The 13,126-nt window shown below is 49.7% G+C and overlaps 1 protein-coding gene across 1 annotated transcript in view; it reads right to left on the bottom strand.

Annotated features, from left to right (window-relative positions):
• nipsnap1 (nipsnap homolog 1 (C. elegans)) overlaps positions 1-12,819 on the bottom strand; it is a 46,005-nt gene extending 33,186 nt beyond the window's left edge. The window contains exon 1 of the mRNA XM_038790458.1: positions 12,536-12,819. Coding sequence (XP_038646386.1) covers positions 12,536-12,615 — 80 coding nt within the window. The 5' untranslated portion in view covers positions 12,616-12,819. The remainder of the gene's footprint in view (positions 1-12,535) is intronic.
• Positions 12,820-13,126: the final 307 nt, after the last annotated feature.

The raw sequence follows: 13,126 nt of genomic DNA, 5'->3' as shown, positions 1-13,126 counted from the left end.
ATTGAGACAAATTAAGAATTTCAGCTTTCAGATTCAGGGAGGACGATTAGAACAGGAAATGGTGGAATAAGTCTCGATTTTACAACAGTGAGAATGAAGGGAGGAGAAGCAGCATTTAGGATATTGAATCTGGCGCTTAAGAGGAGTAAGAGAGGAGATTTCAGAGCAGTGAGGTTCTTATGGTATTTGTGCAGTCGGTTGCACAACATTCATTGGTGGTATATAAAAACAAAAAATTAAATGGTGCCCTCTTGAGACCTTTTTCCTCGTCAAAATTCAAAGTATGGCAAAAGCTGTATTATCCTTGTCAGAAATCAAGAATCATGGCAAAGAATCTTGGAAGAAGAAGAACAAATAGGAAGGGGCGGCATGATGGCACAGTGATTAGCTCTGCTGCTTCGCAGCTCCAGGGACCCGGATTCAATTCCGGCCTTGGGAGGTTACATAGGGTGCTCTTCCCATGGGCCAGTGCAGAATTGATGGGCTGAATGGCCTTCTTCTGCACTGCAAATTTTATGAACTCTATGAATAAGTTGCAAGATGATGAGTAATCGGGTGGACTTCCGGTCGGCAAGCGGGGCGGTCGCACGGAGAGGGGCTCCCGCAAGGTAACGAAGCCGGGGCCTTTCTCTCCGTAGCGGCAAAGAGCAGGGAAGGAAAGGGACGCCCCCCCCCTCAACAAACCTGTCGGCGGAGGATCCTCGGCGGTGGCAGCAGGAGCGGTTCGGCGGCAGCAGGAGCGGTACGGCGGCGGCAGGTCCACCCCCCCCCCCCCCCCCCCACGCAGGCCAGGAGCGGTGCGGCAGCGGCCAGGATCGAAGGGGGGCCCAGCCGGCGGCAGCGACCAGCAACCTAACCACCCCCACCGGGAGGACGCGGGCCCCCAGAGTGCAGGGGACTACCCGCGTGGCGGACACACAGTGGACGGCCATGGCGGGTGCCCCCGGGACAAAGGGAAACCCCGGAGCGCAGAGACCCGACCGCATGGGGAGAGCAGTGATAGTGGCCATCCTGGACGGCCTCCCTAACAAAGGGAAACCCCGGAGGGCAGGGGCGCGTCCACCAGTTAAATATGGTTAATCCCACAGGAACAAGGGGGCAGAAGCCCCCCACCAGGATAATCACCTGGAACGTAAGGGGACTTAACGGCCCAGTGAAGAGATCTAGAGTCCTCACCCACCTCAGAAACATGAGGGCCGACATAGTCTTCCTCCAAGAGACACACCTGAGGGAGCAGGACCAACTGCGGGTAAGAAAGGGCTGGGTGGGACAAACCTACCATTCCTGCTATGGGACAAGGGCCAGGGGGGTGGCGATCCTGATTGGCAAGAGGACAATGTTTAGGGCGACAAAGACGGTTACAGACCCAGGGGGGCGGTATGTCATGGTCAGCGGGGCCCTGGATGAGGCGCCGGTAGTTCTAGTCAACGTGTACGCGTCCAACTGGGACGACACGAGTTTCATCAAAAAGACCATGGCAGAAATCCCGGACATAGCGACGCAGCGACTAATCATGGGGGGGGACTTCAACTGTGTACAGGATCCAAAGACGGACAGATCAAACCCCAAAACGGGGAAAACCTCAAGCATGGCAAGGGAACTCAGTCACTTTATGGAGCAGATGGGAGCAGTGGACCCCTGGAGGTTCGCCCACCCGGGGGAGAAAGAATTCTCATTCTTCTCCCCAGTACACAATGTGTTCACCAGAATTGACTTCTTTGTGGTGGGGAAAACGGTGCTTCCAGGGATAGACAAAGTGGAATACTCCGCAATTGTGATATCAGACCACATTACATGGACGTGCGGCTGGAGACGGGAAGGGCCCAGCGCCCCACATGAAGGTTGGACGGTGCCTTACTAGCTGACAAGGCCTTCAGCGAAAGGATAGTGCGGGCCATAGCAGAGTACAAGGAGAATAACCAAAATGGGGAGGTCTCCCCTCCATGTTCTGGGAAGCGCTTAAGGCCGTACTAAGAGGGGAAATCATTGCCTTCAAAGCGCAAAGAGATAGGGAGGAAAGGGTGGCTAGGCAGAAGCTGGTCGACTCCATACTGGAGGTAGACCGTAAATACTCCGAGGCCCCGACCGTAGTGCTCCTGGCGGAGAGAAAAGAACTACAAAGGAACTTTGACCTGCTCTTCACCAGGAAAGCAGTGCACCAACTCTGCCATGCACGCGGGACCCTGTACGAACACGGAGACAAAGCCAGCCGCCTGTTGGCAGACCAGCTGAGAAAGCAGGCAGCCACCAGAGAAATTGCACAAATCAGGGGTACCAGAGGCACGTTGGAAACAGAACCAGAGAGGATTAACAAAACCTTCAAGGCCTTCTACCAAGAGCTGTACACCTCAGAGCCCCCAACGGGGAAGGCTGGGATGAACCGGTTCCTTGATGGGCTGGACATACCAGTCGTGGGAGAGGGCAGAAAATGGGATCTGGAAGCACCACTAGCACTGGGAGAGATCATGGACAGCATTAGCTCCATGCAGACGGGGAAGGCGCCGGGACCGGACGGATTCCCGGCGGACTTCTACAAAACATTTGCGACAGCGCTGGCCCCGCACCTGCGGGAGATGTTCACAGACTCGCTAGCTAGGGGCACACTGCCACCCACGTTAGCACAGGCCTCATTCTCGCTGATACCTAAGAAAGACAAAGACCCAACGGAATGTGGGTCATACAGACCCATATCTCTGCTGAATGCAGGCGCCAAAATACTGGCCAAAATCCTAGCCAAAAGGCTAGAAGACTGTGTACCTGAGGTGGTCACAGAGGACCAGACGGGCTTCGTCAAAGGTAGACAGCTTACCTCGAACATCAGGCGCCTGCTGAACGTGATAATGACCCCCTCCGGGGAGAGAACACAAGAGGTGATCATCTCCCTAGACGCAGAAAAGGCCTTCGACAGAGTCGAATGGAAATACCTCATAGAGGTACTGGAGCGGCTCGGGCTTGGAACAGGATTCACCTCCTGGGTAAACCTCCTATACAACGCTCCCATGGCGAGCGTACGGACCAACAATACCAACTCCCAATACTTCCAGCTGCACAGGGGCACCAGACAAGGATGCCCACTGTCCCCGCTGCTGTTCGCCCTAGCGATTGAGCTACTAGCAATTGCTCTCAGAGCAGCAAAAAATTGGAGGGGGATCCGAAGGGGAGGCAGAGAGCAGAGAGTCTCACTCTATGCAGATGATCTGCTCCTCTACATCTCGGACCCACAAAGCAGCATGGACGGAATCATCACGCTCCTGAAAGAGTTTGGAGCCTTCTCGGGCTACAAACTCAACATGAGCAAAAGCGAGATCTTCCCAGTACACCCGCAAGGGGGGTGGGGGGGGGGGGCAGCACTAAAGGGGCTGCCGTTCAAACAAGCCCGACACAAATTCCGCTACCTGGGGATCCAAATAGCCCATGACTGGAAAGGGATCCACAAATGGAACCTCAGCAGCCTGACGGAGGAAGTAAAAAAGGACCTGCAAAGATGGAACACACTCCCGCTCTCCCTCGCGGGGAGAGTCCAGACGATCAAAATGAACGTACTGCCCAGGTTCCTCTTCCTGTTTAGATCCATTCCGATCTACATCCCCAAGGCCTTTTTCAAAGTGCTGGACAAACTTATCATGGCGTTCGTATGGGGGGGGGGGGGGGGGGGGGGGGGGGTGTAGTAAAAATGCTAGGATCCCAAAGAAGGTCATACAAAAAACAAAATCCAGGGGGGTGGGCTAGCCCTCCCGAATCTACAATTCTACCTCTGGGCGGCAACAGCCAAGCGAGTAAGGGGATGGATCCAGGAGCCAGAAGCCGAGTGGGTGCTTGCGGAGGAGGCCTCCTGCATGGGGACCTCCCTCCGGGCCCTCGCCACGGCAGCACTCCCATCCCCACCCAAAAAACACTCCAGCAGCCCGGTGGTGATAGCCACCCTCAAATCCTGGAACCAACTGCGGCAGCAATTTGGCCTGACCAAAATGTCGGACAAGGCTCCCATCTGCAACAACCATAGGTTCACACCAGCACTGACTGACGCCACCTTCAAAAGGTGGAGGCAGGACGGGGGGGACACTGACAGTCAGGGACCTATACACGGACGACAGGATCGCAACACTGGACGAACTGAGAGAAATTTCAGCTAGCTGGGGCGAACGAGCTACGGTACCTGCAGCTCAAAAACTTCCTACGAAAGGAGACAAGGACGTACCCACAACCGCCACGACAGACACTACTGGAAGACCTACTGGACGCAAGTATCCTAGAGAAAGGGAACTGTAGCGACATGTATGACCGACTGGTAGAAAGGGACGACACCGTACTGGACGCAACAAGAATGAAATGGGAGGACGACCTGGGGTTTGAGATAGGGTGGGGACTCTGGAGCGAAGCACTGCACAGGGTCAACACCACCTCCACGTGCACAAGGCTCAGCCTGACGCAACTAAAAGTGGTACACAGAGCCCACTTAACAAGAACCTGTATGAGTAGGTTCTTCCCGGAGGTGGAGGACAGATGTGAACGGTGCCAAAGAGGTCCGGCCAACCACGCCCACATGTTCTGGTCTTGCCCCAGACTTGTGGAGTACTGGACAGCCTTCTTCGAGGCTATGTCCAAAGTGGTGGGGGTGAGGGTGGAGCCATGCCCGATAGTGGCGGTCTTCGGGGTTTCAGACCAGCCAGATCTATTCCTGGGGAGGCGGGCGGACGCCCTTGCCTTTGCCTCCCTGATCGCCCGCCGTAGAATCCTGTTTGGCTGGCGGTCAGCAGCACTGCCCAGAGCTGCAGACTGGCTGTCCGACCTCTTGGAATCTCTCCAAATGGAGAAAATCAAGTTCGTCATCCAAGGGTCAGACGACGGCTTCCACAGAACGTGGGAGCCATTCATGCAATTGTTCCGGGACCTGTTTGTGGCCAACGTACAAGAGGAAGAATAGTTGGGTGGCCAAGAATCAGGGGAAAATGGACGGGAATCGGGGGAAGGTAGCCGGGGGATGCTTACCTGTAAATATACATGTTAATTTTTCCGTGTTTTTTTTCTAATAATTTGTAATTTGTTGGATATAAAATATGAAAACTCAATAAAAAACATTTTTAAAAAAAAGATGATGAGTAATCCATCTTAACTATATTGCACATGCAAACTGTTAAGGACTGTTTCACATCTCCATTTTTATGCACTTAATCTTAAGTGATTTATTTTTTAAAATCTATTTTTATTCAAAAATTTTGAATACTTGGCTCGACGACAAACCCACTCGCGAGAATGGGAGAGTTGCAGTGACAAGAGCTCTTAAGCTTGTTCCTATACAAGAAGCCTCCTCCATACGCCACCATAGAGAGTCCGGTTCCTTAAATCACCTCTGTACCGTATCAATGTTTGCTGCTCAGTAATAACACAGCAGATTAGGTGGTGCTACCACCCCCACTGACTGTCTATCCCTCTGTAAAACAGCCCTCTGCACCCGAGGGGTCCTATCCACCCCAATAAAAGTGGATATTAAACTATTGACCCTTCCAAAGAAGACTTAGAAAGAAAGACTGGGAGACGCTGAACCCCGGAGGGTTCACCGGAAAAAATTCACCTTTATCGCGGTATAACTTGTACCCCGAGAAGGAACTTGAGCATCACCATTATCTCCCCCACATTGAAGAGAGGATCCATAATGTGCAACAACACATTGTCCGCATACAGGGACACCCTATGCTCCCTCTCTCTCCGTTTTATCCCTCTCCATTTAGAAGACGATCTAAGCTCAATGACCAGAGGTTCAATTGCTAAGGCATAGAGCAGCGGGGATAATATGCACCGCTGCCTCATACCCCTGTTCAATTGAAAGTACCCTGAGCTCAGAGCATTGGTACGGACACTCACAGTGGGAGCCCTATATAAAAGCCTAATCCAGGGTATAAAATTCAGCCCAAAACGAAATCACTCCATGACCTCAAAAGGTACCTCCACTCAACCCGATCAAACGCCTTCTCCGCGTCCATCGAGATAATCACGTCTGGCTCGACCACTGAGGAGGGCGACAGCACCACATTCAAGAGTCTCCAAATGTCAGCCCTTAACAAACCCTGTCTACTCCTCCAAAATCACCCCCCGGCAGACAAGGTTCCAAACGAATTGCCAGCACCTCAGCCAACAGTTTTGCAGGGGCTGTTCCAGGGGCTGGTTTAGCACAGGGCTAAATCGCTGGCTTTGAAAGCAGACCAAGGCAGGCCAGCAGCACGGTTCAATTCCCGTACCAGCCTCCTCGAACAGGTGCTGGAATGTGGCGACTAGGGGCTTTTCACGGTAACTTCATTTGAAGCCTACTTGTGACAATAAGCGATTTTCATTTTCATTTCATCAACATTTAACAGAGAAATAGGGCGGCATGACCCATATTCCATGGGACTCTTGTCCCTTTTCAAGATCAAGGAGATCGATGCATGCACCAGTGTGTCTGACAACACCTCCCCGAGACAAAGAGTCGTTGAACATTGGAAAGGGTACAGAGGAGATTTACAAGAAGTTGCCTGGTCTGGAGGGAAGATCATATGAGGAAAGGCTGAAGGACTTGAGGCTGTTTTCATTAGAGAGAAGAAGGTTAAGAGGTGATTTAATTGAGGCATACAAGATGATCAGAGGATTAGATAGGGTGGACATCGAGAGCCTTTTTCCTCGGATGGTGATGTCCAGCATGAGGGGACATAGCTTTAAATTGAGGGGAGATACATATAGGACAGATGTCAGAGGTAGGTTCTTTACTCAGAGAGTAGTAAGGGCGTGGAATGCCCTGCCTGCAACAGTAGTGGACTCGCCAACACTATACGCATTCAAATGGTCATTGGATAGGCATATGGACGATAAGGGAATAGTGTAGAGGGACTTTAGAAGGGTTTCACAGGACGGTGCAACATCGTGGGCCGAAGGGCCTGTACTGCGCTGTAATGTTCTATGTTCTATGTTCTAACATAAGCAGAACCAGCAGCCCAGTAAATTGTTTATAAAACTCAACCATCTGGACCTGGTACCTTACCCTCTGCATTAGACAAATACAGTTCAAAATCTCCTACTGCCCAATTGGTGCATCCAGCTCCTGCCTTCTATCCCATTCAATCTCCGAAAAGGTCAACCCATTGAAAAATTGCACCATTGTCAATCTCTCCTCCAGAGGCTCAGACTTATATAGCCCACAGTAAGAGGTCTCAAACACTTCATTGACCATCTCTGGGACAGAAACCAACCCACTACCCGAGTCCCTGATCCAAACTATCTCCCAGGAGGCAGCCTGCCACCTTAGCTGGTGAGTAGCCAGCGGCCGGCCTTCTCCCCATACTCATAAAACATCTCCCTCGTGTGACAAAGCTAGCTCACCACCTTCCTTGTTGCCAACAACTCAAAATACATCTGTAGTTTATTTCTTTCTGCCAAAAACTCCAACATGGGGGAACTCGAGTATTGGCGGTCCACCTTCAAAATACAGTCCACCAGTCTCTGCCTCACCACCCTTCCAGATTTATTCCTGTATAACTTATCCTTTGCACATTCCAGATTTATCCCTATATAATTTATATAGAATTATCTCCCCCAAACATCTGCTGTAAATGTTTCCCAGAGCATGGAGGGCAAGACCACCCCGTTCTTATTGAACTCCTCATACTCCCCAATCGCAAATTATATCCACTTACAATAACCCTTCTTTGCAGGCAACATCATGTCCATCCTCCACGGGGGTTGCTGGGAGCGGCCCCTTTCCACCAACAGATCCACATAAGGTGGGGCATGATCCGATATTACTATTGCCGAGTACCTTGCACCGCCACACCCCCCCCCCCCCCCCCCCCCCCCCAACCTGACCAACATGGGAAAAGACAGACTTCTCCTTGGGCGGGATTCTCCATCCTGCCAGACCCGCTTTCTGGCGCGGCGCACCCTCGCTGGCAGCGGGATCCTCTGTCCCGGCAGCTGGCCAATGGCGCTTCCCACCGTGGCCACCTCCACGCCATCGGAAAATCCCAGGGCGTGAATGCTCTGCCGGTGAAGTGGAGGATCCCGTCGATGGAGAATCCCGCCATCTCTCAGATGTCTAAATCTCTATGTGTTCCCACCCTCCTCCATGAACACCACCAGTCCCTTTGCCACCTCCAATATAGTGAAGAACTTTGGACTCGATTTGTCCAGCCTAGGGTCCAATACACAATTGAAGTCCCCCCCCCCCCCCCCCAATAATTAACTGTTGCGTATCGAGATCACCAAGAGACATCACCACCCTCTGAATAAATTCCGTGTAATCTCAATTCGGTGCATATATGTTAACTAAAATCACTAGCGTGTCTGCTAACACCCCATGTACTATTACGTATCTGCCTTCTGAGGCCACCCTCCTATTCATCAACACTGCGGTCCCACATGTCCTGGTTTGAAAGCTAGAGTGAAACACTTGTCCAATCCATCCCTCCGCTGCCTTGTTTGATCCCTAACTCTCAAATGGATCTCCTGTAGAAAGACCACAGCAGCTCTCAAACCTTTCAAGTGGGCAAATCCCAGGGATCCTTTAACAGGCCCATTTAACCACCCTCAAGTTCTTAGTAACCAAATGGATAGGGGGCCCTCTACCCCATCCCCCCCCCCCCCCCCCCCCACCCCAGGATCAGCCATATCCCTGCTGTGATACGGGACCCCAACCTGCGGCAGCTCCGGGCCCACCCAAGATGGCCACCAACTCCCTCTTCAAGCCAATTCAAAAGCAAAGAAGCCTGCACAGTCAGCAAACTGCCCCCCCCCCCCCACACACCACTTCCCCTGGACACCAGAGAAACAACCCACCAAGAACTGAACCCTCCCCCAACACAATAGGTAACCAGCTGCAGCCATCTCTCCCATTCCACTCCCGTTTACTAGCAAACTTGTTAGCCAGGTGACCCCCACCCATGATAAAAACAAAATCTTTCACACCACGTATCCACAACAGCCACCATGTATCTCCAACAGCCCCCACTCCAAACCTAACTTTAATATCAAACATCCGAGGAAGAAAACAGAAAACCACACCCCTCCCTCCAACAGTTCCAACAATACAATGAACAATCCCCAAATACACCCAGAAAAAAACCCCGGCAGCAAACCCCATTACAACAACACGACCTCCCCCACTTTACAACCATCCCACACACAATTTCCTTTTACAAATACAGATGAACTCAAGAATACATTCTCCCCGTGTCTGCGTGGGTTTCACCACCACAACCCAAAAGATATACAGGGTAGGTGGATTGGCCATGCTAAATGTCCTCTTAATTGGAAGAAAAAAAGGTGAACTCAAGAATGCCCAAACAAAAAGGATCAGAGTCCTCAAATACTTCAGTTCTTCTCCAATCCGTGTTTGTTTTCTCCGGCACATCAAAATAATGATCTCTATCTCTGAAAGTAACACAAAGACGAGCCAGGTAAACCATCCCAAAATGCCTGTTGCTTCTGTAGAGGGCCACCTTGGCTTTATTAAACACCACGCGCCTTCTTGCCAACACTGCCCCGAAGTCCTGATATATTCTGTGGGATCGCTCTCCCATCTACACTCTCGAGTGTCTTTCGCCCACCTCATGACCTGCGCCTTATCCAGTTACCTGTGGAAATAGACAATAATTGCCCATGGTGGCTCCCCCCATCTAGGCTTCTGTTTGAGCGATCGATGGGCCCAGTCCAACTCAGGAAGGATGAAAAAGACCTCCTTCACCACCAACTTCCCAAACATGTGGGAAACATAGTCAGTGGCGCTTGTACCTTCCAGGCCCTCCGGCAGTCCAACAATCCTTAAATTCTGTCATCTGGAGCAATTTTCCAGATCATCGACCTGGATCATTTGGCCTTTAATGCCTTTCACTCCCCCGCCAACAACACCACCTCTGCCTCCAAATAGACAAACCAATCGCTGTGATCATTGAGCGCCTCCTCCACCTTCTTAATCGTCGTTCCCATAACATAACGTTTCCATTAAATTGTAGAAGTTGTATGCATAGTTGCCACAGACTTGTCTCAATTGGATTTTCCAATTGATAACACAATCAGAGAACCAATTAAAGGTAACAAAAGATCCAATTTGGAAACTATTCTTCTCTCTTCCGGAATATATACAGTAGGCACCAATGTAAGGTTAACATCTGTCAAATGTTATGCAGAGTTACAAGACTCATTATAATGATTTCAATCAGTCTCCAAGATCAAACCACATGTGTTACTCTGGCATACATGCTGTGCTCTGTTCTTCCAACAGTTAATTTAATGTTGGAAAATTAAGATAAAAGCATTTTCGTTATCCTAACATTAAAAAAATTATTTTGGTAATGGTAGACTTTTTTTTCTCAAAAATTAAATGGTTTCTCTCTTTGCACGACATTTCTTAGTTTTCAAAGCAGGTTATTTTAAGATACCTCCCTCAAAAATGCTCTCAGCAAATGCATGTTAGGAAATTGCCTTCTCTTCTGCCAGTTTTATTTGATGGATATCAGAATAAAACACCATCCAAGCTAATAATGTTGACTACTAACTAATATATGCCCGAGGTTTTCCAATTAAGGGGCAATTTAGTGTGGCTAATCCACCTAGCCTGCACATCTTTGTGTCGTGGGGGTGAAATCCATGCAGACATGGGGAGAATGTGCAAACTTTACACAGACAGTGACCCGGGCTGGGATTGAACCCGGGTCCTCAGTGCTGTAGGCAGCAGTGGTAACCACTGCGCCACCGTGCCGCCCGATATATGCCTGAGGTTTCCCAAGTACAAAAACGATTAAGTTATGTCTACAGACAACAATATAATCTAATCAAAGTAGCTTCAGCAGAGACAGCTTTTGTCAGACACCACACATGTGCAATGCATTGGTACTGTCTGTAGATATGCAATCAAACTACTTGATTGTTCTGTAAGTAAGACATCTTGACTTTGAAGGAGCGACATTGGTCTGGAATTTATCCTGGAAGTGAATTATTGTGCTGGAGGTGGGATAGAAGGGGTTGCAGGGCACAAGACCACAAGCCATAGGAGCAGAATTAGGCCATTCGGCCCATCAAGTCTGCTCCGTCACTCAATCATGACTTGTATGTTTCTCATCCCCATTTTCTTGCCTTCTCCCCATAACCCCTGATCCCCATATTAATCAAGAACCTATCTATCTCTGTCTTAAAGACGCTCATTCATGAGGTTGAGAAACCATTTAACCAGTTGGATGAGTTTAACTGCAGGGATACTTTCTCTGTTGGGTTCGGTCCACTGACCTTTTGGGTGAGATTCCAGCTCTACAAGGCTGAATGAAACCTACAAGAAGGAAAAGTATCTGAAAAAGTCTAAATTACAATACTGTACCTAAGGTGTGGCTTTGCACTGGAGTTATTAAAGCCTTGCACTACTACACATCAGGATCTGACATCTGCACTGCCTATTCTTGATCTGTACTTTAATGCTGTATTAATTCACAATTGTATAATAATGTCTGTGAATTCCATCAACAGGGCGGCACAGTGGCACAGTGGTTAGCACTGCTGCCTCACCGTTCCAGGGACCCAGGTTCAATTCCAGTCTTGGGTCACGGTCTGTGTGAAGTTTACACCTTCTCCCCATGTCTGCGTGGGGTTCCCCCGGTACGTCGGTTTCCTCCCACAGTCCAAAAATGTGCAGATTAGGTGGATTAGCCATGCTAACTTGCCGCTTAGTGTCCAAGCGGTTAGGTGGGGTTGCGGGATAGGGTGGAGCCGTGGGCATAAGTTGGGTGCTCTTTCCAGGGGCCAGTGCAGACTCAATGGGCTGAATGGCCTCCTTCTGCACTGCAGGGATTCAATGAAATATCGCTATGAAACTGAATTGAGGTCAAAGCCAAAGCTTACATATCTTCACAGAATATTTTGTTCCGGTGGCCTCTTGGGCCACGACATTGGATTCAGGCTAAATGTTGGTGTGAAGCAAAGCCTCATGCCCCAATGCACCCTTATCCAGAGATAACAAATATGATCAGCTTATTTAATCAGAAGGCATGGCAGTTGCTTGAACATTTTACTTTAGAAAAAGTGAGCAATTTTTCCACGGCCAATTCATCACAATTAAAAAATAATTGCAGGTATGAAGCGGGGGGGGGGGGGGGGGGGGATTTATTTAAAATATCGTTCAGCAATCAAAACAGCTTCCACCCATTTCGTAATGCTCGTTAAGAGTGAGAAAGTGAACTCAAATACTCCATCGCACATTGACGAAGTTCTTATTTGTAGCTAACAACAAGATTGAGTAAATACCATTAACATTGTGAACGCCTTGCCTGATGTATGGCATTTGTGATCTATCACAAACTTCAGACGGTGACATTTATTTCACAGCGTTCGGAAGGGGAATGGTGGTGGATTTTTGTTTTAGTTCTGAATGAGGCATATTAAACACGCGGCAATCATCCCACGAACAGGAAGACGCCTGGTTCAGTACTGGGAGCTGTACCGCAGGGTCCCGAGCCAGCGGCCAGGAACACTGGCGGCAGCAGCAGCAGCGCAGGGGATGCAGGAGGAGCCACCGGGCATTTACCTGGTGAAAGTCAGTGCCATCGAGCTCCGCGATAACAGTGCCGGCGATTTCCACATCCGAGCAGGCCACATCGCCGCCATCTTCTTGTTTTTCAGGCTGGAAAGGTCGGCGTTTGTGTGTGTTTTTCTTCCAAGGTCTGCCAAAGTCCTCTCTCGGCGAACGTCATTCAGCCAGGGATCGTGAGCGCCACATCGCTGCACATAGGCAGGAAATGGAAAATGCTCTGGTCATGTCCCTACCTAATTGTGCATATCTCGGTGCTTTGGAATCGGAATACAATATCACATGCTTGGAGTTTATCTGCAATAAACCTCTGGAAATAACACTCCTTATCAAAAATATGTTCATTTCAATCCATTATTTCAGTTTGTGAACACATTTTCGATAGGAAATAAATTTATAATCTATTCAGGACACACAAATATAAACAATTAAGCACACTGGGCTAAATCGCTGGCTTTTAAAAGCAGACCAAGGCAGGTCAGCAGCACGGTTCAATTCCCGTACCAGCCTCCCCGAACAGGCGGCGGAATGTGGCGACTAGGGGCTTTTCACAGTAACTTCATCTGAAGTCTACTCGTGACAATAAGC

This window comes from Scyliorhinus canicula, chromosome 1, assembly GCF_902713615.1.
Source record: "Scyliorhinus canicula chromosome 1, sScyCan1.1, whole genome shotgun sequence".
Classification (NCBI taxonomy): Eukaryota; Metazoa; Chordata; class Chondrichthyes; order Carcharhiniformes; family Scyliorhinidae; genus Scyliorhinus; species Scyliorhinus canicula.
Note: the sequence above shows the minus strand (reverse complement) of the source record. Positions and strands in the feature narration are given on the sequence as shown.